Genomic DNA, 25,165 nt, shown 5'->3' with positions numbered 1-25,165 from the left:
CTATTCAGAGCCATCACTATGACAATGTCTTTGGCATTCTGCAGCCAGTTGCAGTGACACACTTGCCTCTGTGGATCTTGGGTTGACCTGGAAGTGGTTGTGCATAGGCTGTATGGCTACAATAATCTGGCGCTTAAAGGTCTTGCTCAGAATAATATAGAGGAATGGGTTGATGCAGCTGTTAGCATAACCCATACTAATGGCAATGTGATAGACATAATAAAACAAAGAATTGGGTTTCTGTATACCCAGATGGACAAACTGGAGGAAGTAGTATGGAGCCCAACAGATGAAAAAGGCTAAACAGATGGCCACAGCCATGCGGGTCACACTCTTAGTGCGTACCTGTTGGTTCCTCGGGGGGAGAGGAGCCACCGTGGTTGACATGTGCTTTAAGATTTTGAAGAATACCACACATATAACCATGAGTGGAAGGGCGAATGTCAGCACAAACTGATATATTGTGAACCAGCAGATATTGGTGGATGGATTTGGTAGCAGGAGAGCACATCCCACCCGACCACTGTGAAGAGGCATGAGTCCAGTGTACATTAGGACAGGGGTGATGGAGATTAGCGACAGTGTCCACACCATCCCCACCATAATTCCAGCGACACAGGGTGTACGAACATGGTTGAAGCGAAAGGGGTGGACAGTGGCCACATAACGGTCCAGGGTCATAACTGTAAGGATGTAGGTGCTCACTGTCTGGCTGTTTGAATCTAAAGCGGAGATAACTTTGCACATGGTGGCCCCAAAACACCAAGATCCGTTGCCCAGGAGCTGATGGATGAGAAAGGGCATGCCCAGGAGGAAGAGCAAATCCACAATAGAGAGATTAAATATGAAAATGTCAGGTACTGTCAGTTTAGCCTGGCACTTGGTCTTTTTAATGATAGTGTAGATGACAATAGAGTTTCCAGTGATGCCCAAGACGCATATGGTCCCAAAAATACTGAGCAAGATGGCATTTCCATACTGATCCCTCATGGTCACTAAGCACACAATGAAACACATAAGATCTGATTCTACATGTATAAATTTACAAAGTGTATTAATTAAGATAAATATGTACATTCAATATATATATATATATATATATTATTGTAATACTATACATTATTGCCGTATTATATTAATATTTTAATAATAATTAATATAATATTGTAATTATAATTGTTATTATTATTGTTCTTGTTATATAAAATACAATTAAATAATTATTTAAATAAAATAATAGTTTTGCTTTGTTGTTGTTATTATTATTAGCAGTAGTAGTAATAGTAATAGTAGAAGAATTAGGTTAATAGATTATTACACATGACATTCTTCATGTAAAGTTGGCTATACTTATCAAAAATGTCAGAATTTGAAGAGTACACCTTTTCTCGTTGGTGAAAAAAGAAAGCTTAAAATATCTGTTCTGTTTCATACCTGTTACACTGAGAAACAGTACATCTGCTGTCCACAGAACTGCATTAGATTCCCTACAATATCTGCCTACCTTGTATATGTTCCGATGAGTTAAACAGAGACACAGATGAGTTTTCAGATGAGTCTTCCGAAAAATCCATGAAGAAAATTGTGACAGAAACACATCTGTAAATTACGGTAAATCGAACAAACCAGCTGATACCTGAAAGTCTGACACTGAAAGTCACACATCTACAGCAGCTTCTCACACTAGCTACTTATTTATTAGTGTTCCTTACTCAAACCATAAACGTGACATTCAACATAGCTGTGCGCAATGAACAAATTCAAAACGGAAAAATAATCCTGGGCTTTACAAATGTACTTCAAGAGGAAAACGTGGAAAACTTGTTTAAAGAGCTTGAGATTGCTTGAGGCGAAGAGCAGGCAGCATCCGCAGCCCAAGTGTACGAGTGCCCGTCTGTCTGCAGAGATGAACACTCACTGACGGTCCTTCGACAGCAGCTGACACCTCCTGTTATGAATGGAAATTGCGCCACTGTATCAGTGCATCACTATGGCGTCTGCCGTTTGCAGTGTTCTTTTTTTTTTTTTTTTTCTCATGTTTGCAGTTGTTCAAATAGTGATGCAAGGCTTGTGAGTCTATATAGTATGTGTGTATTTGTGTCACTGTAACATTTCTCTTTGTAACATAGTATTCGCCATAGCCAACTTGGAAAACTGCCTCTAGAGACAGTCCAGTGATAATGTCATTTCTGATTTATACATAAATCCCTTATTTACATAGGCTTAGGTTAAATATTTTGCTCAACATTTCGATGTAAGGTTTAGATTTAGATTCAAGTTTTAAAATGAGTTATTTTAAAACGACATTATTTTTAAACGCTTGTTTAGCGACATCCGGTCAAATTGGGCAGTTGCTGTATGTATAGTTTTGCATTCTGGTCTGCAAAAAAATCAGAAGGGCCTATTGCAGACATGCACCCTCAACCTCACATGCAAGTGTGACATTGCTAGCACTCTCCGCAAAGGAACAAGACATGTGCTCATAGGCAGAGTGTTTGTGTGCGCGTGACATGTGACAAGAGTGGTTCTAAACCTTTTTGATTCCAAGGCCCCCCTATTGACAAAGACAACATTGACAGACCAGTTTTTGATTATTTTCATCTTGAGGCCCCATTGGAAGTTTGTTGAGGCTCCGGCCCCCTGATTGAGAACCACTGCATTATCCAGTATTATTATTTCAATACCTCTGAAAAATATCATCTGCTTTCCTCTTGTATGAATATGTGTTTTCTCCTCTTTTTTTTTTTTTTTTTTTTTTTTTTTTTTTTTTTTTTACCCCTACATGTTGTTTATTTGTATTTATATACTGGACTTCTGTAAATGCTAATAATTGTCCTGAAAATGTTTACTTATAAATAAAATAGGCTGAGTGCAGCCAGAATAATCTCTGAATTATGCAGTAGTTTAACCCTTGAGCCACTAGATGTCGCTCCGCTCATCTGTGTGCGCAATGCTGTATTGCACTGTTGGAGAACTGGAACAACCAATCTATCCTGTTTTATGCCAGTCTCTTTTACCATCTTCAAAGTGAGAGATGAAAAGATTAAGATGACAGGAAACGTGGCGTAAAATAACGTCTCAGAATCCGCTGTCGGTTTGTGTGGTTTCGCTTTAATAATTCTGTGTGCGAAGTTTATTTTTTTTGGACCTCTCCCGTCTTTGCGAACTATTGGGACCGATTGGGACCATAACAGAGGAAGCGGAAATTAATTGTCCGCTTGCTTTTCCTAGAGCTGCTCTCGGAGTCGGGAAAATGAACTGAAACAGGGCGAGAGAGAAAGACGTGTAACATTTTAGAGTTGCAAAAATGCCGTATTTTGAAATAAGGCCTTTTGTCGCTGCGTAAAGACTTGGAGACGGAGATTTTCTGCACATCTGTGTTGTGGGTAAGTGTTGCATTATCTAATCAGTAAATGTAAAGATGCGTGTAAATAAAGAACTGCTCGACTCGTTTTAGTTGGACTGATATCGAACGGTTGCAGGATAGAAATCCTCTAGCTGTGGGGGAAAATGAGATGAAACTGCGGAAGAAGGAGGGAATTTCTGTTCTGGTGTTGTTGATTGAGTGATCCGCTAGGCTGAAAAGTTAAAAAAAAAAAACAAAGAATCCGATCTTCACAACATATTCGTCATTGAATAAATCCGTTCATTCAACCCTAAACACTTATATAGCCTATTTAGTATTATATAAATATCCCATGTACACTGCAAACGAGCGAAGCGTCAAACTCCAGTGTTTTGGTTATAATCAGAGGAGCTGTCTACTTGCGGTGTAGCTTACACTACAAGCAAACGACGAGACCTGCAAACGGGGCCCACTGCACAATGAGTGCGCAGTTAACTTTGAATTAACACATGCCTGCAGTGTTGACAGCCTGATTATAATGCGAGCGGTCAAGTGTGTCGCGTCGCCCTAGCGATGTTTGGCCGTTCACACCAAACGCGTTTTGTATTCATCTGCGCTCTTTTTCCAGGGGTTTTCTATGTAAAAACGCGCTTGACGGATGTATTTGACCGTTGCGCCGCGTCCAGCTTTTTCTTTCAGTGTCTTGCGCCAGATCGCGTTTTAGTTAAAAAAAAAAAACAAAAAAACAACGTCAACTTTTAAAAGGGCGTCTCGAGACACCTGTGTTCTGTGATATGCATTACATTGTGTGTAGCCTTTTTAGCACAAGAACGTGTTTGGTCTGAACGGCCCCTTATAAGATCAAAACGTTATCTTCACGTGAATATCCAGTGTCCATAATGAACAGGGTTGGGGAGTAACGGAATACATGTAACGGGATTACATATTTAAAATACAAAATACAAGTAACTGTATTCCACTACAATTACAGTTTAAATCATTGGTAATTAATATAGTTACATTCAAAAAGTATTTTGATTACTGAAGAGATTACTTTGCATTTTATTGTCATTTGTTTCATTTAATATTTAGTCCTTTCAGATGGAAAACATTTATACATATAAATGATGCGATCCAAAGAGCGTTTGAACAATTATGTGTTACATTCATACAAGCAGACAGAGGAGTAATAGAAATAAACCTGTAAATTGTCAGTTTTACGCTAAGCTAAGATGCTACTTAGCCATTTTACATGCACATGTTACCAGGCACGATCATTTTTTATCAAGAAAATTCATGATGGATCATAATTTCTTTTTTTCTAATAAGACCTTTGATATTAGTGCAAAAATCACATTCTTGATAATAATTTTGGTATTGTTTTCCTGTAAAAATATCTAAAAATCTTTAAAACAAGATCAATTTTATTTATCTTGTTTTAGTAACAACACTGCATAAGATATTTATGTTTATCAGAGAATGTATTTTTAACATGTGTATTTTGTCTTACTGTACTGGCAGAGTTTTTATAGTCAAAACATGTGAAAAAAATCTACCAGTGCTGAAGAAGTGATCCAAAGTATTTAGAATACGTTACTGACCTTGAGTAATCAAACGGAATACGTTACAAATTACATTTTACAGCATGTATTCTGTAATCTGTAGTGGAATACATTTCAAAAATAACCCAACCCTGATAATGAAGCTTTGGGTTCAGAAATAAAGAATTTGCACTGTAATTAGTTGATGTTTAAGAACCATTTGTAGGTTATTGTTACAAATGTATCAGATCCGTACTGCGGTAAAGATAGTTTGCGGTTTGAAATTCAGATTTTGATTAGCTATAAACCCACTATGCACTTTCGTAGAAATGTAAATAATGTTGCATGTGATTCTTTATGATTTGTGAATTCAGATGACATCATCCTCCGCTCTGTAATCTGTCATTTTAAGACTCTTCATTTTCTAATGCAAATAGCTCCTAAAGTTGAACACCTAGAAGACAGAAATCACTCTCATCTTGACCGGTCTGATTTGTGAATTTTTGCACAACAGTTTGTTTTCCTGTCAACCCTTTTTAAGTCCATGAGTCAGGACGGTGACAAATTAGCAGTTTTCACTCATCACTTTCACATTTCCAGCTAACACACAGTCTGGGTTCATGAAGATGTACTTGTTTTAGATAGAGCCTGATTTGTGGAAACCTTCACAATAACATTTGGTCACGTTTGATTGTGTCTTACTGCTCTACCTGCATTGCCTTGAGTAATAATTGGAAATCAGCTTATAATTCTAAAAACTGACCATCTTCACAGGTCACAGTAGGCTCAAAAAGACCTTGATGATTTGTGAATTTTTTCACAGATCAGTTTTTGTCTCTTAACCATTTTTTGAGTTCTGGAGTCAATAGTTTACCTAAAAAATCTGTGTTATAGGCTTTGAGAGGTTCCATTCTGGAAACATGATAATTATGATGGAAAAACACTAATTTCACACAAAACTGGATTTGTGAAAACTTTCACAGATTGATTTTATTCAGTTTGATGGTTTCATGCATATTGGCATTGTGAAAAATTAAGGATGTAAGCCAAAAAAGTAATAAAAGGCCTAAACCTCTAGGCCTCAAACTGAGTAAAATCAATCTGTGAAAGTTTTCACAAATCCAGTTTTGTGTTTTTCCATCATAATTATCATGTTTGATAAAATTATCAAAAACTGATCTGTGAAACAATTCACAAATCAGGATGGTCTATTTATGCCTATAGTGACACATTTAGGTGCTCATTTTGTAGAATTATAAGAAGTTTATTGGTTTTTATGGCATAGAAAATTCATTTTTCACAATGCCAATATGCACGAAACCATCAAACTGAATAAAATCAATCTGTGAAAGTTTTCACAAATCCAGTTTTGTGTGAAACTAGTGTTTTTCCATTCTACAAAATGAGCACCTAAATGTGTCACACTATAGGCATAAGTAGACCATCCTGATTTGTGAATTTTTTCACAGATCAGTTTTTGATAATTTTATCAAACATGATAATTATGATGGAAAAACACTAGTTTCACACAAAATTGGATTTGTGAAAACTTTCACAGATTGATTTTACTCAGTTTGAGGCCTAGAGGTTTAGGCCTTTTATTACTTTTTTGACTTACATCCTTAATTTTTCACAATGCCAATATGCATGAAGCCATTAAAAGGACTAAAATCAATCTGAAAGTTTTCACAAATCCAGTTTTGTGTGAAACTAGTGTTTCCAGAATGGAACATCTTTTTTAAAACTTTCTTTTTTTTAAACACAGATTTTTTAGGTAAACTGTTGACTTCAGAACTCGAAAAATGGTTAAGAGACAAAAACTGATCTGTGTTTGCTGGAAATGTGAAAGTGAAGAGTGAAAAGTGAAGAGCGCTTATTTGTCACCGTCCCGACTCATGGACTTAAAAAGGGTTAAAAGGAAAACAAATTGCTGTGAAAAAATTCGCAAATCAGACTGGTTAAGATGAGAGTGGCTTCAGTCATCCAGGTGTTCAAATCCTGGAGCTATTTGCATTAGAAAATGAAAAGTCGTAAAATGTAAAGACCGATTGCAGAGCGGAGGATGTTGTCATCCGAATTCACAAATCATGAAGAATAACATGCAACATTATTTACATGTCTACGACAGTGCATAGCGGGTTTATAGCCAATCAAAGTCTGAATTTCAAACTGCAAACTGTCTTTACCGTGGTCAGATCTGCATGACTCGAGATCCCACCAGCATCCAACATCACCAAGACACCCCTCATTACGTCTCATTGCTCTTATTGGCTTATGGTCGGTTGCTGGCAAACGTCAGCTCGACCCAGTTATTTTGTTCCCTTTGTACTTGCGTATAGCATTTAGTGTATCTATGTTGCACAGCTGCTTCAAACTAGATCTGAAAAGCATGTTCTTTTTGTATTGTCCATAGATAACTCCATGTGGCTGAAATCTTTATGTCCATCTGCCGGTTGACAGCACGCAGTTAAGGAAGATCTGGCATTCCATGGTCAGCTGGAACGAAGACAAAAATTAGGAGATTGAGTCAGATCAGTCAAGCGTGTTAGAAAGACCTTCTGCCTTAAGAGACACTTTCTTCAGGAGCTGTATATCTGTCTCGTTTCCACACAGTCTGTGCCATGGAGGCAATAGCAAAGTACGATTTTAAAGCCACTGCGGATGATGAATTAAGTTTCAAACGAGGAGAGATTTTAAAGGTAAGTCATTGTTATAGATTACTGCTGCATCTTTCATTCCTGTCCTTCTGTATATGATCAGTTTATGAGAAGCCCTATATTTACACTAACTTCTTAACAAGTTGATCTGTTTATCCTGTTTAAACAACTGGTTTATACAGAGTTACAGACACATTAACTTTATTCAGTGTTAGTATTTGTTGTAACCGAGACAATTAATTATAGTCTGCTGTTTGTCACCATCTCAGTGGCATTGTGATCAACTCTTGGCCCTTTTGTAACCTTGTTCATCAGCTTTGAACTGGCTTCTCTTTAAGTTTTGTACTGCAGAACATTGTCAGTGAATTCCAAGTGGTCTCCAACTGTATTAAATGGCACTTAATATTAAATGATTAAGTATTAATCAGAGAAAAGAGGTGGTGATTGCATGTCTGCCATTTTCTTAAGCCTGTAACATAAATATACACGTAGGCTTTGTCAAGCTGTTGTCCTGCTTCTGAACCAAGGTCAGCCACCCTGACAACCCGCACCCAACCCCCCGCCCCCCAAAGGATTCAGCTCCATTCAAAAGGCTTTGGACTGGATTCAGGAGTGCTTGCCATCCTGCTAATTTAATTTAGGCCATGTATCAGCTATTCTGCCCCACTGGACCTTTTGATCTAGCAAAATACAAAGCTTCAAAGCTCCACATCATTCTCAACGTTCCAGACAACTTTTAATCAGCAGTGTACAAAAGTGCTTCTGCCTGCTGCCAACTTGAGGACAATCAAACGTTGCCTTATTGATCTTCGTTTTACTTCAAATTACTGCAGTATGAGGCCTAGTGTATTTGGCACACACATGAAGGTATAAAGATGTTGTGCCAAGTTTAACAGTAGCTGACGGTCAGTAACGGTTCATCTCTCAAGGGCAACTCTGAGCTATAGGGTTTGAAATGCACACTTTTTTATCTTCTGAAGCAGGGGTGGGGAACGTCAGGCCTCAGGGCCATATAAGGCCCACAAGACCATTTTACCTGGCCCGCGAGGCCATCCGAGAAAAAATTTAAATGCAAAAAAATGGTCTTAATTCAATTAACTGTAAAAAAAAAAAAAAACAATTTGAAATAATGATTAAAATATTGTATAATGTATAATAGAAAGAACTTTTTTTTTTTTTTTTTTTTTTTTGATCTTGGTGCATGAGCACATAATGGAATGCATACCTTAATTTCAACCCACAATCAGAAATTGCAAGCAATTGTATGGTCCGCAAATAATTTTGTAAATACACAAATGGCCCTCAATTGAAAAAAGGTTCCCCACCTCTATTCTAAAGCAAGGATCTCAAACTAGAGCTTTGTTAGAGAAACATGAAACACAGAAAAATTTATCCACCCATCCTTCTGCCCTGGTAAATATATATATATATATATATATATATATATATATATATATATATATATATACACACACACACACTACCGGTCAAAAGTTTTGAAACACACTCATTCTTTATTGTATATTTTTTTCTTCACATTTTAGAATAATAGTAAAGTCATCAAAAGTATGGAATAACATAAATGGAACTATGGGAATTATGTTGTGACTAAACAAAATCCAAAATAAATCAAAACTGTGTTATATTTTAGCATCTTCAAAGTAGTCACCCTTTACCTAGAATTTGCAGACATGTACTCTTGACATTTTCTCAACCAACTTCTTGAGGTATCACCCTGGGATGCTTTTTGAACAGTATTGAAGGAGTTTCCATCTATGTTGGGCACTTATTGGCTGCTTTTCTTTATTATTTGGTCCAAGTCATCAATTTCAAAAACGTATTTTTTTTTTTTATTAAATGTTAGTTTTATAATGAAATAAATTAATATGGTGGCACAATTATATTTTTGTCTACAAAACTAATTTTAAACATTTAAGCATACGCCTTCAGATCAAGAAAATTTTAAGATCATGAGAAACATTTCAGTCAAGTGTTTCAAAACTTTTGACCGGTAGTGTATATACAGTATATATATATATATAATATTTTATATATTTGCATGGTTGTTGGTTGCTTATTGACAAGGGTAGAGAAAATATTTGAAAAAAAATTGGGGGTATTTTAATGTGTAACAAAGCAAACAAAATTATTATTATTATTATTTTTTTTGGGATGATAATAATCTCTATGATAGGCCTAATTCATTTTAAAAACAGGAATATTTTAATTGTGGTACATACCAGAATAATTTTGTTGATGCAATTCTTAAGAATGTGTATTTTTTTTTTTTTTATTTTAAAATATTTTCTCATATCCTTGCTTAAGGGGCGGTCACACTACTTTTTGTTCTCCTTTCACTCCCATTTAAACGCATATGAATGCAGGAGACCGGAAATGCAAGCTCATGAGAAAATTTTTTAGTAGGTATGGGCATTTTCGAGTAATTTTGTAGTCAAGTTCTCTAACCCACAAAAACTAGTATTCAATTACGCACAAATTAAAAATAACACGACACGTACGTGAATCTTATATTTTGTTTTATTCATAAATGTTACCAAGAACGGTTTCAAAATAAGATAACTTCAACAAATGTAAAGAAAAATATGAATGAATAAAAACAAAAAAATTATTTAAAAATAACAGAAAAAAACATTTGCATTTCAGAAAAACAAGTGGTGAAAATTTGCTTTTTATAAAATGTGCTCTGCTGGTGTTCAAAGATTGAATACGCATACTCACATACTGGTCTGATCAGCATCCTAGTTCGCTTCACATTTTATTTGAATAAAAGCTGATCCTTGTCTGTTAGTTTGCATGACTAACAAGAACCGAATACAAACAGAGTAAAATTAGATACTCTAGAATTAAATAAGAATCTTAATATTGCCAAACAGTTGCTTTCAAAAGCACAGAAGCCATGATATCTTATTCTCTCATTGAACACCTCAATGACACTCTTCCCCAATGGACTTAATTGTAACTGAGATTTTGTGATAGATTCAGAGGGAAAAACAGTGTAATTCAGCGCTTCTCACAGCAGGCAAATGTGTAAAGGAAAATTAATTTGCGATATTCCAGTACTGTTTTTAATACTCTAGTATCTGGTGCAGAATGAGTACTCGATTACTCATGCACATCCCTAATCGAAAGTTCAAGTTTGGTGAACTCTGAAACCGCAAATCCATATGGCGAGAGGATGAGTGACCAATAGAAGATCGAAACGTCACACACTGACCTCTTGGCTCAATACAAAGTAGGGCTGAAACGATTAGTCGACGTTATCGACAAAAATTTGTCGTCAAAATTTTCGTTGTCGAGTAGTCGTTTGATCTCAAGTAACGTAACATGAGTTCATATTAAACTGTAATGATGACGTGTGAGAGGAGCACTGCAGCTCCCTCCTGATTGAGGAGAAAACACAGCTCACAGTCCAGATGCACTCCAAACAGCTTCAGGTGATGTAGATCGCAAAGTCTGAGGAAATTATACAATAAGTGCATACAGAAGCATTCTCATTGTAAAATAAAACTGAGCCGGTGCTGCCGTTCCGCTTAAGCAAAACTTGCATGTCAGAGCGTCTAAAAAGCAAACACCCTGGCGTTATATCTTTAATGCATCCTTCATTAAAGTTCAAATAAGAAGGAAGCAGGCAGGGGCGTAGTTTCCAGGGGTGATGGGGGGGAGGTAATCCCTCTATAATCAAAACAAGCAAGTACAACCCCCCCCCAATATTTATACCATGATCAATGGAAACATGTAGATGCAATCTACACCCTTGGAAGCAGGTCATGTAGACGCTCATCCCTCACGCACGCTTGCTGCAGTTAGATTATAACGTGATGGCTCGCGACATACTGAATCATAATATATTTGTCAAGGTGTGTATCTTATCGTAAAGTAAATCGGCAATATGTAGCTATATTAAGAAGAGAGGTTTTTTTGTGTGTGTGTGAGTTAAAGATGGATCAAGGTGAACAAAATGGTGAGAGAGGGTAGTCTTTGCTCATTATACACAGCAACAAAATACGTTTTTGATTTTTTGTTTTGGCTTGTTTTCCAATATAAATATCTAAAACTTCTTTAAAACAACATACATTTACTTTGGGAGCTATACTGCAGTAGAAACTTTGTTAACTGTGAATGTTGAAAATAATATTAAAAATTCAAATGTTTTTAAATATCTAAAAATCCTTTAAAAAAGATGAATTCACCTGAGAAGCAGCATATAAGATATTTAGACTTGCTTTCAGATAATATATCTTGAATACAAGTATATTTAGTCTTTACTGCACTCGCAGAAGTATGTGAAAACAAAGTGAAAAAATACACTTATATACAAAATACACTTATATTCAAGATACATTCTCTGAAAGCAATTTTTGACATCTTATACACTGATCAGCCACAACATTAAAACCACCTGCCTAATATTGTGTAGGTCCCCTCGTGCTGCCAAAGCAGCACCAACCCGCTCACCACAACTGTACAGAGCGGTTATCTGAGTTACTGTAGACTTTGTCAGTTCTAACCAATCTGGCCATTCTCTGTTGACCTCTCTCATCAACAAGGTGTTTCTGTCTTAGAACTGCTGCTCACTGGATGTTTTTTGTTTTTGGCACCGTTCTGAGTAAATTCTAGAGACTGTTGTGTGTGAAAATCCCAGGAGATCAGCAGTTACAGAAATACTCAAACCAGCCCGTCTGGCACCAACAATCACGCATGTGATTATCTAATCAGCCAATCGTGTGGCAGCAGTGCAGTGTATAAAATCATGCAGATATGGGTCAGGAGCTTCAATGAATGTTCACATCAACCATCAGGATGGGGAAAAAAATGTTATCTCAGTGATTTGGACCATGGCATGATTGTTGGTGCCAGATGGGCTGGTTTGAGTATTTCTGTAACTGAGTGGCAGTTCTGCGGACAGAAATGCCTTGTTGATGAGAGAGGTCAACAGAGAATGACCACACTGGTTCGAACTGACAAAGTCTACGGTAACTCAGATAACTACTCTGTACAGTTGTGGTGAGAAGAATAGAATCTCAGTTTTGGCGGCACAAGGGGGACCTACACATTATTAGGCAGTTGGTTTTAATGTTGTTGCTGATCGGTGTATGTTGCATCTAAAGTAAATGTATCATGTTTTAAGGATTTTTAGATCGTTTTAAATGGGAAAACAAGACAAAAACTCTTGATAACAAACAATAGGATTACTGAATTAAATTTGAAAAGTATTTTTTTTTCCTTTAATTCAGTGAATGTCATTTAGAGGTATTTTTAAAAGATTATTTGTCCTCTTTATTGTTAGTAAGCATGTTTAGTACAACCTTTTAACTCGGGCATGAGCTGAATAGTCAGTTAAGAGCTAATGATCATTCGTTGCAATAATCACCTGAATAGTTGAATAATCGTTCTAATAATCGTTAGATTAGTTGATTATCATAATAATTGTTAGTTGCAGCCCTAATAAAAAAATTAAAAAAACATTTAAAAGCTGCTTGTTTTATTGTTGCAGGAAAGTGAGTACTAGACAGTATATTTTAACTAGGACTGTCAGTTTAACTTGTTAGTGTCATTAATTATATAAGAAATAACGTGTTAAAAAAATGAACGCAATTAATCATGCCCCCTGATGCATACGTAAATTCCGTAATAAGTGTACAGATTTTCCTAACATAGGAGGAAGCACAAGAGATGGGCGAAGCACAACAGAATACTGGAAGGTGGAGATGTGCTTTTCAAAGTTTCCACTACTTTTAACTTGACACAGCATCCTAAAAATGTGGCATTTATGATGCTGAATACCAGTGAAATGCTCCAAACACGTCCGTCTGTGGCATGCACATGTACATAGAGCGACAATTAAAAATAGTGCAGAAGGAATGCAAGAACGCATAATGTGAGAACTGGACACACATTGACAAACTCAATTTAAAACGGATTACTGTCAACTGTAAGCTTCTTCAATGACATGAGGATTAAAAATAACTATTTATTGAGTTCTTACGTCACTTTTTGTATTGTCTAATCAATAATTTATTCATCTGCCACAGTTATGTAAATTATTAAAAACTGAATTTCAATCCTTAATATATATTTATTGTAGGCCCTATATATTATATTTATAAAAATTGGAATTATTATGAATTATTTAAATTGATTATTTTGGGGCCTTTCTCAGCAGATAATAATGTATGCCATTAATTACGAATACTTTAATTAACTGGCATGTAATGTAGGGCTGGGCATTTTTTCAGATTTTTCTGATTAATTCAAATTTGTGTTTTGACACTTTTTGTTTTAAATCGAGATTTTGCAAAAAATATTGCAAACGCTATAGTTATATACGTTGTAAATCCACCAAAGGCTAAATAAGGAAGAGAAAAATAATTCATAGTCTTAATACCGCTTCCGATGTGCATGTGTGTGGCGTGCTCCAAGTGAACAGGTTAACAACACGGAGACTGATATAAAAGACAGCGGTAATATTCCCAGTACGATTGTACACAGTGTGATTGTAGCTCAGCTTCATCCATTATGCAGGTACACACCGGCTTAAGACCATAACTGGCCTCGGCGTGCAAATGTTGATGAACGGTCTCCTTTCTTTTCTTTTTACCCATAAAAAAAGCATTAGTTACGTGACAGTTATGGGCACTTCATTTCAAATCATGGAGAGGCTATATATGGGAGAATCAAACATCCGCCGCTCCTTTTGCCATGATGATTCAGATAGATCGCTAATTATTGCTCTGTTCTGTGATGTGTTTCAAGTGTACTGCATCTATAGCCAACATCTGTCAAGCGATCATTTTGACAAAGTTTGCTAGTTGAATTGTAATTATAAATTATTTCATATTGCTGCACTGCTCAGCGTGAACCGCTAGAAGGCGCGTCTCTTTCTGTAGGGGTTTATGAATATACACACAAATTGTTTGATATACAATGAGTACTTTCTAGATAAACTTGATAATTTATAGATATTGATTTCTAGATAACTTTCTAGATAGACTTGGTTGAGATAAAATGAATACCTGCACTGTCTAAGAATTATTTAGCAGTTTTCTTATTCTATTATTTCTGAACATCTGGGTTTATTAGATTTTAATTAATTTTACATTTACACTCTGTTGACAACTTCCACCTGTGGTGCATTTGGTGCATTTGTAAATTTTTCTTGTAAAATCTTTTTTTTTTTTTTGCCATATCGCCCAGCTCTAATGTAATGCCATTAATTACATTAAAATTTTGAATCGATTGACAGCCCTAATTTTAACATTTTAATATAATATTATTAATTATTTGGGATGTATAATTTACTTAAACCAGAAGCCCTACCACATGACATCATGTCCTGGTCCGTTGCTTTGTCTGAAAAAAATAAATTGCGCGCTCAAAGTCTAGTGTGACCACCCGTTTATTGTGGATAGAAAACTTTTAGTGAGCCATGTGTAGGTTGATTTGTGTAGTCTGTTGAGCATTTTAAACATTGCCCTGTTTGTTTGATCACCCCACCCATCCTGACATAGCAAGATTGAGCTTGTTTACATGGATACCAGAAATCCATTTATTGAGAGAAAGCTGCTTAAAGGCCTTTGCTCATCAAAGGCGACACGATTATAAGAGCCGAATCGCAGACGAATGGCTCTTTCACATTGAAGGCAACGCGAATGACCACCGTTAGCACATTCACACCTTTACAAAAGGTGGCGCTAATCGACAAGCAATTTTACCACAGTACGGTAGACTATGACGGATGAGAGAAAGACGTACTTGACAAGCAGATCGAAAAAAACGAAACAGATTTCTCTACAAGCTACAGCAGTGATGAAGAGTTCGTTGTTGATTTGCTCAACGAGAAAGAAAACATTTGAGTCACTTCCACAAACTGTTTCAGTTCATCTGTTGGATGAGTTGACTGGCAGTATTATCATGTGTACACAGGCTGAGGGGTGATTAGAAAGAATCGAGTGTAAAAAGTAATATTAACGGTTAAAACATGTTATCATTTGGAACAATGCCGATTACATGCCACCACCAGGCATTCTCTATATACTTGTGTTAAGAAAATTTGCTTAAAATAACTGCATAATGCACACATTATTACATATTATGACTTTTGTAACAGATGTTGTCAATTTGAGCAAAACTGACTGTATCTTATTGCATTTATTCCTACTTGTGTTATACATTTGCTCAAAACCATGCATGTCACTAATTAAACATGACGACATTTAAACACTCCAAGAGTCTATAAAATGCAAGCAATAAAACCCATCTTCAGTCTGACTCATTATTAGATACTTTAATACTTGCCAACAACAGCACAGCTGTTAACAACTATTAACAATTGCACAGAAATAACGATTTTGTGGAGACACCACCACATTTTTGGTATACAAAGGCATTTTGATACAAAGACATGTATACAGTGAACTGCAAGTCACAGCAATAGTATTAAAATGATTAATATTTTGGTGAAGAAAAAAAATTAAAATCATTAAAGTTGTTCATTAAAAAAGGTGATACAACAGCAAATATGCCGCAATATATGTTATATTAGAGATATGAGATATCAAGTTATATTAAATGCAAAGCAAAAATAGCAGAAATATGGAACACATAATGAAGATAATCCACGTAAGATCCGTTAGGCTATGCAAGTCAGTCATGAAGTAATATAATTTACATGTTAAGAGGACCCAAATTAGATTTTTATATATATATTTTTTTAAGACATTTGATGCAAATGAAATACACATTCCTCACTGCTGGTTCAGGATTTCTTCCTCAACTTCAGCGTTTTTGTCAGTGTCAGTGGCCAAAACAGCTTTCTGTACTTTAGTGCCACCTATTGTGCTGGTTTTGATAACTCCAGCAGCTCCTGACCCGTGATCCAAAGCTCATATTTTATTAGTCATGGCATTTCATCGCCCGATGAAGAAAACTGACTATAAATGGGTATATTTCATAGTGTATGTGCTTTTCTCTTTTCCTACTGTATTCCCAGAAATGTTGAATTCTTTCTACTGTGTTGTCTCATTGATGTGATGTGTGGTTCCATTCATGACGCAAGTTATCCGTTCTGTTCCACACACATGCACGCTCTTCAAAAACCTGTAAGAACGGCGCTAATTCATTTACATGACCACACAAGCGGTGTTCTCTGGGAGAAACCTGGGTGTGTTAAACCGCTTTCTATTAATCCCTTAAATAGTGTAAGAAAAAGCACTTAAAAAAAATACATTCAAGGCAATTATTGAAATTCAACCCAGACTTCAAATGCTCGCACTATTATGCATAATTTGTAGGTCTCAATATTGTGCGGACAATGATAGTTTGTGCAATTAAAGGTTGTAGATATTTAGACTACATTTTAGTGGAATATCTGTCCGTATTGGAGGGCAGCGTGTTTTTGTAATCCTTCTGTGCTGTATGTTGATCTAAAGTACCCTAATTGTAAACAGCTTCCTTAACATATCAACTAGTCATTCAGACATCCCACCTACTAGTCGATTATAAAAAATATGTAGTTTTGCAGTGCTCTGTAGTGCTTGGACAGAGGCCTTAGAAATATGTATTTTTAGCATATCTCTAACTGGCTTAGAACATTCATCCAAATGTGCCTCTGGCACAAGGCAGAATGCCACTAAAAAGGATTTGCTGCCTCCAATGTTTAGGATTTGATGTTGTGCGAAAGATGTGACTTGAGATGTTCTGTAAATACAGAATACTTTATTGTATAGTTGCAGACAAACACCTGGTTGTTAGGATTACATGGGAGACTACTGTTAAGGTGTTTGTAACAAGGTTCTATATATGTTGTCAAGAAGGAAGCGGAGGATGGAAACTTCAACTCAAACGGTAGGTTTTATTTTAACACTCAGTAGATAAATAGCTTTTCATCTTTAACAATCACACAGCCTCAGTGGGTGTGTGCGCAGGGCAGTTCCTCCTTATATCGCTCTCCCCCATGCTTACTGCAATCAGAAACCGGTCCAAGACATTATAGCGCTCAGGTGTGTGCACCCTTACCGCTTTCTCACTCACCGGAGGAACGCTCGACCACACCCCTGCTGCCACAGTGTTAAATGCAAAGTGTTCTATAGATTTGTTTTGATTTCAGTCCATACCTCATCAGATTTTTAATTCTATAGAAATGCGGAGCATGCACAGACATGTAGATTCAAAAGCACCTGATCAGTCTTTTAACTGTAGAGTTATGATCTCTGTGATCTCTGTGACACACAGATTAAGACTACATTTCTCTTGTTCTGTACAGACTACCCTGGATGTGTGTCAGGCCATGAATAACTGTCTGGCCTTCAGGGGATGTTTGATGTTTAAGTTGTTTGAACTTAGTATACCACTGAAGAAAGCAAAGAAATGGCTGATGCCACTGTGATATCATCCTTGATGTTGTCAAATTTGATATCGCCATTGTTGAACCTGGCAGGTGAATATCATCTTTACATTGTATCTGTTGAATGTTTTACCTGTTTTTGTCAACTTTGTGATAGGTTGTCAGCCCACATTTCATCGTTATGTTTTGGAACCCAAGAACAAGTTATATTATTATTAAGCTAGTACTAAACAAGTACGTGATTCCTTTTGACCAAAATTTGGTGATGTTTTGCCCATATTCTACTGCCAATAAAGAGACTTACGCTACTCTTTGAGGGTTTACACGTATTTATTTTGAAAATCGCTATACAAATAAAACGACTTGACAGTGACGTCAGACATTTAGCAGTATCTTAAAATTGAAAAGTATGGTTAAAGGTTTAACACGATCAAAAAGCATGTTTGGCATGCAGCGTCTTTTGTGAAAACGGCGTCTGTCTGGCACCCCAAATCGAAATGCTATTTGGACTGAGAGGACAACTGTGAAGTTTTATTAAAAGTATACACATACATAACAATTTGATATACAATACAATAACAATAACCCAGTTTATTGATAACAACTGTGTAATTTACTAGGTTGCTTGGATTATGTCTACTCCTTAAACTGAAAGAGTATTGTTAATAAAAAAACTTCAATAATCAACATATGAACAACAATAAATATTTAGGCAAAACACCTACCGAATTTGTGGAGATAGTAAAATCACCACGAGTTGGCACCGCGTTTAAAAAAAATTTTTTTATAGGCGATCAGCAAAACCGGATTTCACCAGTCCAATATTCTCAAAGCTCTCCGGTAAAAAATGCTTGTTACACACATATTTTCCATACGTGTTGGTAGGTAATTTCAAACCAAACGCCCACAGCCAAACTCCAGCTCTGACCGCATCGCGGGGGAACAAACAACACTTTTGTGTTACTGCACAGAAGAAACACACACTTACGACACGTCTATGAAGGAGGACAACAATGCAGAGTTTAACAGACCAAAGAGGTAAACGAACTGTACCTAAACGTGCCTTTCGTGATCTTTGAATAGTCTGCTGTCATGTGAGCTCATGCACGGAGAAATGCTCAGAATTTAGTGACGTAAATGCGTACTGTACTACCAATAACAAGTCAGAGTTTACGCATATACCTCTCAATTTGTGACATTGCTTCAACATTCGATTTCAAACAAAAATAACCATTTTGCCCTTAATAATATACATAATGAATGTTTTCATTGTTTTCAATGATGTGCAACCTGCACATATGTTAATATCCAAAAATAAATTGTTCTGGGGTTTCATGACCCTTTAAAATGAACCAAACTCATTTCACTTCAGCTACAAATAAATAAATAAATATATACAGTTGTGCTCAAAAGTTTGCATACCCTTGGAAAATTGGTAATATATGTACCATTTTTAAAGAAAACATCAGTAAGCAGGCAAAACACATTTCTTTTACTTCTTATGGGATTCATATTCAACTGTAGGTTATAACAGAATGGCACAATCATAAAACAAAACATGGCAACAAAGAAAAAAATGAAATGACCCCTGTTCAGAAGTCTGCATACCCTTAGTTCTTAATACTGTGTATTGCCCCCTTTAGCATCAATGACAGCGTGCAGTCTTTTGTAATAGTTGTCTATGAGGCCCCAATATCTTGCAGGTGGTATAGCTGCCCATTCGTCTTGGCAAAATGCCTCCAGGTCATGCAAAGTTTTTGGTTGTCTTGCATAAACTGCACGTTTGAGATCTCTCCAGAGTGGCTCGATGATATTAAGGTCAGGAGACTGTGATGGCCACTCCAGAACCTTCACCTTTTTCTGCTGTAACCACTGGAGGGTCAGCTTGGCCTTGTGCTTAGGGTCATTGACGTGCTGGAAAGTCCAGGAGCGTCCCATGCGCAGCTTTCGTACAGAAGAATGGAAATTGTCTGCCAGTATTTACTGATAACATGCTGCATTCATCTTGCCATCAATTTTCACAAGATTCCCCATGCCTTTAGAGCACACTCACCCCCAAAACATTAGTGAGCCACCACCATGCTTCACAGTGGGGATGGTATTCTTTTCACTATAGGCCTTGTTGACCCATCTCCAAACATAGCGTTTATGGTTATGACCATAAAGCTTTATTTTGGTCTCGTTACTCCAAATTACAGTGTGCCAGAAGCACGTGAGGCATGTCAAGGTGTTGTCATTTGTGGCATTGGCGCAGTAAAGGCTTCTTTCTGGCAACTCGACCATGCAGCTCATTTTTGTTCAAGTATCATCGTATTGTGCTCCTTGAAACAACCACACCCTCTTTTTCCAGAGCAGCCTGTATTTCTCCTGAGGTTACCTGTGGGTTTTTCTTTGTATCTTGAACAATTCTTCTGGCAGTTGTGGCTGAAATCTTTCTTGGTCTACCTGACCTTGGCTTGGTATCAAGAGATCCCCGAATTTTCCACTTCTTAATAAGTGATTGAACAGTACTGAATGGCATTTTCAAGGCTTTGGATATCTTTTTATATCCTTTTCCATCTTTATAAAGTTCCATTACCTTGTTACGCAGGTCTTTTGACAGTTCTTTTCTGCTCCCCATGGCTCAGTATCTAACCTGCTCAGTGCATCCATGTGAGAGCTAACAAACTCATTGACTATTTATACACAGACACTAATTGCAATTTAAAAAGCCACAGGTGTGGGAAATTAACCTTTAATTGCCATTTAAAGCTGTGTGTGTCACCTTGTGTGTCTGTAACAAGGCCAAACATTCAAGGGTATATAAACTTTTGATCAGGGCCATTTGGGTGATTTCTGTTATCATTATAATTTAAAAAGGAACCAAACAACTATGTGATGATAAATGGCTTCATAGGATCACTATCCTTAAATAAAAGACATTTTTTTTGCATGATCAGTCATATTTTCAAAATCAATGCCAAAATTTCACAATTTCTGCCAGGGTATGCAAACTTTTGAGCACAACTGTGTGTAAAATATATATATATATATATATATATATAAAATTAAATCAAAAATAAACACTGTCTTCTTCATATTCACATTGTACCTGTCCACTGTGTTCCTGTTTTTGTCCACTTGTGATAATCTGTCAGCCCACTATTCATCATCATTATTTTTTGGAACCCAGTGTTATTGCAATATTATAATATTATATTGATTATTATTATATATTATAAAAAATATATATTTCTGTAATGTACAGGGCATTGCTAGTTAAACCAAAGAGTTCTAAACCAGCAAGCTTTTATTTTGGCAGACAACTGCATGAGGTGTCTGTGTGTATCTGAATTCATATCAGCTGGATAACATGCTTCTCATTTTATCTGCTACCTGCACCATGAGGTGTATTATTTGTATATTAACATGTTGCAGCCAAACATATTTGGAATTACACAAAAGTGAAATTAATGTGAATCTGGAGCGCTTAAACATGGGTGCTCACACTTATGGAATTAGATCTACTTTAACAATGTTATTATAGCAAAATCTACCATGACCAATATACAGTATATGTAAGGACTTTTGTCACCATACCAACATTTCAGCAGTTAGCAGTGAAATTTTACAACTCTCGATACCAATTTCAATAAAAAAAGCATAATACAAACATTGTACTAATTTGTTAATTATGTACCGTAAATACTGTTTCAAGTTCTCAAGTAATTATTCAAGACAAGTAAACAGTCTGTAATAAAATAAGAACAAGAAAATAAAAAAAGCAATGAACAAAAACAAATGATAAACGATAGAACAAAAATACAAATTAAGAAAACTGTGCTTTTTAACATCTTAAAAAAATGTTAACAGCAAAATCAAGTATTCAAATAAATGTTGAGAATGAAATGAAATGTGACATAAAACTACAACTGGTCTTCACTGGATGATTATAATGCATTAATAATTTTTAAAGCTACTTAAGTTATTCAGTCAAGAGCAGTGAGTGGTTGTATCATTTCCTATGTTTGATTAGTGTTCTAACGATACTAGACAGTGGCAGGTCTATTACTGTATGTTACATTTATTCTTCAAGTCCAACATTTTGATAAAAATCTGCTTTTTTGTCCCACTGTTTACATTCACTTGACATAATAGATTGTGTTTACATTAACACCTTGCTAAGAATTTTGAAGTGTATTGGACCGTTTAGGCGTGTATCCGCTATCACGAGCGCTCTCGAAGCACACTCGCATGTAAAGCAGCCTGTCAGTCAAATGCAGGAGCGAGGAAATAAAATGTCAATCCTTTAGATTTTCATTATTACAGTATATCGTTTCTATCTTTATCCTCTTTTTCCTTTTGGCCTGTTATTAAGATCGACCAATCATAGTGTTGCATTGCGATCAATTTAATGAGCACCCCTGGCTTAAAATGTAAAGCGCTAATCTCAGTGCACGTAAGCAAAGCAAACAAAACCAAACTCGGAGCACATCTGTTACTCTGAGCACGAGTTGTGAAGCACAGAACCGCTTTAAAAACACTGTAATAATGCACTAACATATACAGACAGGACAGAACAGTCCACATAAACTTAGAAGCATGCAGTGCGAGCAGATTATTTATTTATTTAAATCGCAGCCCTTTGCGGTTTAATAATCGCACAAGGTCATATCACAATTTGGATTTTATTTTGATTAACCGTGCAGCCCAATCCATAAGACTCCAATGGTTTAATCAATGTCTTCTGAAGCAATCCAGTTGGTTGTGGGTGAGAACGGACCAAAATATAGCTATTTTTCACTGTACATCTTGTCATTGCAATCTCTAGGCAGGATCATGATTTCAAGCTCGATTACACTTCCTAGTTCTTTACGCATGCGCAGAGTGATAGATTTCACTATAGGAAGTGTAATCAAGCTTGAAATCATGATCTCCAAGGAGACAAGATGTTCAGTAAAAAATAAGGAATTAGATTTTGGTCTGTTCTCACCCAAAACCAACTGGATCGCTTCAGAAGACACTGGCCCTGTCCCAATATCCCCACTTGCAGTTTTGGTCTTGCCTACTTACCCACTTGTCTTACGTATTTCCAGTGTTTGGCCACTAGTGTGCAAGTAGACATGAAGACTGCCAGTGTGTGTACGACTTTTGATTGCATTTTGGGACATTCGTAGACTTAACGATGTTGGTGCTGGCTGCAACAGCTGTTTTTGTCTTTTCACTCGGCTGAAAACTGATTGTTTTTGATAGCGGTGACTGTTATAGCCTACTTAACATAATAAATAACTGAAAATGTTATCCATCTTTTCATTTATTAATACACTACTGGTTGTTGGAAGTGTATTGTGCAGTAGAAAATATGTAAGTAAATTTTTTAAGTACAGCTTTTAATGTGTGAAAATAATTGTAAATGTAAATTATTTGTACTCATTTTGATTTTCAATACCTTGCACATTAAAAAAATGTTTAACTAAAATTGTGTCATCCATAATTGCTGTAAAATATGAAATATAAGCAGTTTCTTTCTACTTTGTTTCTCAATACACCACATAAAACTTAAGAATAAAAAAAAACCTATTCTATAAACCTATGTGATCCATTAATAGCTACTAATACAAACCATTTACATTTTATGCTTTGGCTTGTCATTTATATAAGACAACCAAAAACTGCTTTACACAACTTATTAGTATGTGGTTTCATACAACAAATAAAAAGCATTAAAATGTACACTGGTGGCCAAAAGTTTGGAATAATGTACAGATTTTGCTCTTTTGGAAAGAAATTGGTACTTTTATTCACCAAAGTGGCATTCAACTGATCACAATGTATAGTCAGGACATTAATAACATGAAAAATTACTATTACACTTTGAAAAAAATGTTCAGAACTTCTTGAACTGCTTCAAAGAGTTCTCATCAAAAAATCCTCCATGTGCAGCAATGACAGCTTTGCAGATCCTTGGCATTCTAGCTGTCAGTTTGTGTGGAGACTCAGGTGACATTTCACCCCACGCCTTCTGTAGCACTTGCCATAGATGTGGCTGTCTTGTCGGGCACTTCTCACATACCTTACAGTCTAGCTGATCCCACAAAAGCTCAATGGGGTTAAGATCCATAACACTCTTTTCCAATTATCTGTTGTCCAATGTCTGTGTTTTTTTGCCCGCTCTAACCTTTTCCGTTTATTTTTCTGTTTCAAAAATGGCTTTTTCTGTGCAATTCTTCCCATAAGGCACCCCTGAGTCTTCTCTTTACTGTTGTACATGAAACTGGTGTTGAGCAGGTAGAATTCAATTAAGCTGTCAGCTGAGGACATGTGAGGCATCTATTTCTCAAACCAGAGACTCTGATGTACTTATCCTCTTGTTTAGTTGTACATCTGGCCTTCCACATCTCTTTCTGTCTGTGTTAGAGCCAGTTGTCCTTTGTCTTTGAAGACTGTAGTGTACACCTTTGTATGAAATCTTCAGTTTTTTGGCAATTTCAAGCATTGTGTAGACTTCATTCCTCAAAACAATGATTGACTGACGAGTTTCTAGAGAAAGCTGTTTCTTTTTTTTGCCATTTTTGACCTAATATTGACCTTAGGACATGCCATTCTATTGCATACTGTGGCAACTCAAAAACAAACACAAAAACAATGTTAAGCTTCATTTAATGAACCAAATAGCTTTCGGCAGTGTTTAATATAATGGCAAGTGGTTTTCTAGTACCAAATTAGCAATTTAGCATGATTTCTCAAAGATATGGTGTTGGAGTGATGGCTGCTGGAAATGGGGCCTGTCAATATTTGATCAAAAAAGACTTTTTTCAAATAGTGATGGTGCTGTTTTTTACATCAGTAATGTCCTGACTATACTTTGTGATCAGTTGAATGCCACTTTGGTGAATTCCTTCCGAAAAAGCAAATTCTGTATATTATTCCAAAGGTTTGGCCGCCAGTGTATATTTTAAATACATAAAGATGAGAAAGAAACCCTGGTAGTAGTTATTATATTTTTTAATGTTAAAACAACATTTACTAGACCATACATTGTATGCCACACTGGCTGATAATTGACCAAAATCACCAGCAGTATTAGGCATGAACAAACCAAATAAGGTGATTATTGGGCGAGAAGGATAACAAAGAAGTATATAAATATACATATAAAAATATTCAGTAATTATGATGCTGCTATTAAGTCATTCCAAACACGTTATATAATGTTGAATATATTCATTCAGTGTTTCCCACATGATTTTGTGAGACTGTGGTGGGTGGACCTCGAAAC

The 25,165-nt window shown here is 36.2% G+C and overlaps 2 protein-coding genes across 2 annotated transcripts in view; one reads left to right on the top strand and one right to left on the bottom strand.

The window, feature by feature from the left end:
• On the bottom strand, window positions 1–1,574 carry LOC127449028 (melanin-concentrating hormone receptor 1-like). Its single transcript, XM_051712114.1, has 2 exons — window positions 1,505–1,574; window positions 1–995 (listed from the first exon to the last, which is right to left on the bottom strand). The coding sequence occupies exons 1-2, from the start codon at window positions 1,572–1,574 to the stop codon at window positions 1–3; spliced, it is 1,065 nt and encodes a 354-aa protein (XP_051568074.1).
• Window positions 1,575–2,942: 1,368 nt separating this feature from the next.
• The window catches only part of LOC127449036 (growth factor receptor-bound protein 2-like), a 57,069-nt gene continuing 34,846 nt past the window's right edge, over window positions 2,943–25,165 (top strand). Inside the window, exons 1-2 of the mRNA XM_051712133.1 lie at window positions 2,943–3,386; window positions 7,301–7,586. Coding sequence (XP_051568093.1) covers window positions 7,509–7,586 — 78 coding nt within the window. The 5' untranslated portion in view covers window positions 2,943–3,386; window positions 7,301–7,508. The remainder of the gene's footprint in view (window positions 3,387–7,300; window positions 7,587–25,165) is intronic.

The sequence above is a fragment of the Myxocyprinus asiaticus genome, chromosome 12, assembly GCF_019703515.2.
Source record: "Myxocyprinus asiaticus isolate MX2 ecotype Aquarium Trade chromosome 12, UBuf_Myxa_2, whole genome shotgun sequence".
Taxonomy (NCBI): domain Eukaryota; kingdom Metazoa; phylum Chordata; class Actinopteri; order Cypriniformes; family Catostomidae; genus Myxocyprinus; species Myxocyprinus asiaticus.
Note: the sequence above shows the minus strand (reverse complement) of the source record. Positions and strands in the feature narration are given on the sequence as shown.